Consider the following 1,946-nt stretch of genomic DNA (forward strand, 5'->3'; position numbering starts at 1 on the left):
GCTGCAGCCGCGGCGGCCGAGGCCGCGCTGTTGAGCCCCGCGGCGGCCGCGGGCGTCTGGTAGAGGCCCGGGTGGCGGAAGCTGCACAGCAGCTCCGGCCGGGAGTAGGGGTGCGAGAGGGCACGGAAGGTGTCCAGCGGGCGGATGGAAGTGGCGAAGGGCGACGAGGCCGCGGCCGCTGCGCCGGAGGCCGCAGCCGCCGCGGCCGCAGCCGTGACACCCACGTGCGGGTAATAGTGCAGCGGCACGTGCGAGTGGAAGGGGTAGGGCAGGCTTCCGGTGGCGGCCGCGTGCGTCATCATGTAGGTGTAGAAGCTGGGGTCGGCCGGGTGCGGCCACGACATAGCCAGGCGCTGCCGCTTGTCCTTCATGCGCCGGTTCTGGAACCACACCTGAAGGGAGAGCCGCCGCACCGCGGCCCGAGTTAGGGAGTGCCCTGAGGCCTCAGCCCCCTCCCTGGGCCTCTGCACCCTTCTCGGACCTCCGAAAGGCCTGACCTACTCCCCTTCGACCCGACCCAGTTTGGAGACCCCCTATTCTCCCAGCTGGCAGTGAGGGAGGCAGTGGGAACAGGAGTGGGCAACCTTCCTCAGCAAAAATAATCTGCGCTGTGTCCGACTGCTGCGGCTCCTGCTCCCTTACTCTGCGCTGCGTTTTACGGTTCCCAACGCAACCTTCCCTCTCCTTCCCGCCACCCACTGGTGCCCAGCCTTGCTGAGCACCGGTCTCTCTCAATCCCAGGATTTGCACGGGATTCTAGGCCACCGTTGAAGAGGGGCTACCGCGGCAGCTTTTCTAAAAGGTCGCCGCTCGAGGTCTTGAGTCCTCTGAGCTGCAAGGGCCTGCCCCAAGGGCACGGGTACGATTTTGATACTGAAGGGATGATTTTTGTTGGAATCGTTTGCCTCAAGTGAGTGGCGGGAACAACATCCTCTTAAACTGGGAAAGGGACTGTTATACCCCTCCCAAGACAGTCTAATGAAGACATCACTCGTCACAACTCTAAATTAAAGAAAGCCCGATCAAACCAAAGGGAGACTTCCACAACCTCCCTTATCCGTTGGAGCTTCCTCTTTGCTTTTTCTAGAGTGTGAGATCCTCCGCCAAGCGTTCGCCAAATCGCCCAACCTCCCAGCTATCGCTCCCAGGTTAATAAAATTAATCACTTCGAGATATATAAGTAAGGACAATTTCGTTGTAGTCTCCCTTCCCCAGGAGGTTGCTTTTTTCCTGCTGCCCAGGAGAAAAAATGTTTAGGAAACTACTTTCTGAACCCAATCGATTTTTAAAATACAGTATTCCTTCCTCCATGTTGTAACGATTTATGTGGAAAATAAATCTCCAAGATCAAGAGCAGATGAAAAGTTTCACCTAGGGTTCGTGCCAGAGGAACAAAGACCAGCCGGCTTTGCCGCCGAGGGGAAAGTGGGGCCGTGGACATGGGCTAGGGGCACCTGGGCAGGCGGCTGGGCAAAATTGAACAGAGGCCAGTGCTTCCGGCATCAGCTCCGCCATTCCCCGGGCTTCCCAGGTCAGCCAGGCCGGCCAACCCTTCGGATGCGGCAGCTGAGAAACAAATACACCAGTTCCGTTGGTGACTCTACCCCGCAGATTTTCAGGCCCTCAGCTAAATGTGGCCACCCAGGAAAGAGAAAGGAGAAACAAAAACCAACCCAGACACCACCACCCCCCCCCCCCGGGGAGTCTAGAAAAGGCGCGTGCTGGAATCGATACCTTGATGGTGGTTTCGGGCAGGTTGAGCGCAGCGGCCAGCTCACACCGGCGGGGCCGCGACACATAGTTCTCCCTGTAGAACTCTTTCTCCAGGCGCGCGATCTGTTCGCGGGTGAACGCCGTGCGGTAGCGCCGCACCTGATCCGCGCCAGAGCCGGAGCCGCCCAGCGACGCGCCCCCGCCGCCGCCGCCGCCGCCGCCGCCGCCGCCGC

General features: G+C 60.2%; 1 protein-coding gene across 1 annotated transcript in view; it reads right to left on the reverse strand.

Annotated features, from left to right (window-relative positions):
* The window catches only part of EVX2 (even-skipped homeobox 2), a 7,562-nt gene that overhangs the window by 3,196 nt on the left and 2,420 nt on the right, over nt 1-1,946 (reverse strand). Inside the window, exons 3-4 of the mRNA XM_040474669.1 lie at nt 1,735-1,946; nt 3-392 (exon numbers count right to left, since the gene is read on the reverse strand). Coding sequence (XP_040330603.1) covers nt 3-392; nt 1,735-1,946 — 602 coding nt within the window. The remainder of the gene's footprint in view (nt 1-2; nt 393-1,734) is intronic.

This window comes from Herpailurus yagouaroundi, unplaced genomic scaffold, assembly GCF_014898765.1.
Source record: "Herpailurus yagouaroundi ecotype Mexico unplaced genomic scaffold, PumYag 140, whole genome shotgun sequence".
Lineage (NCBI taxonomy): Eukaryota > Metazoa > Chordata > Mammalia > Carnivora > Felidae > Herpailurus > Herpailurus yagouaroundi.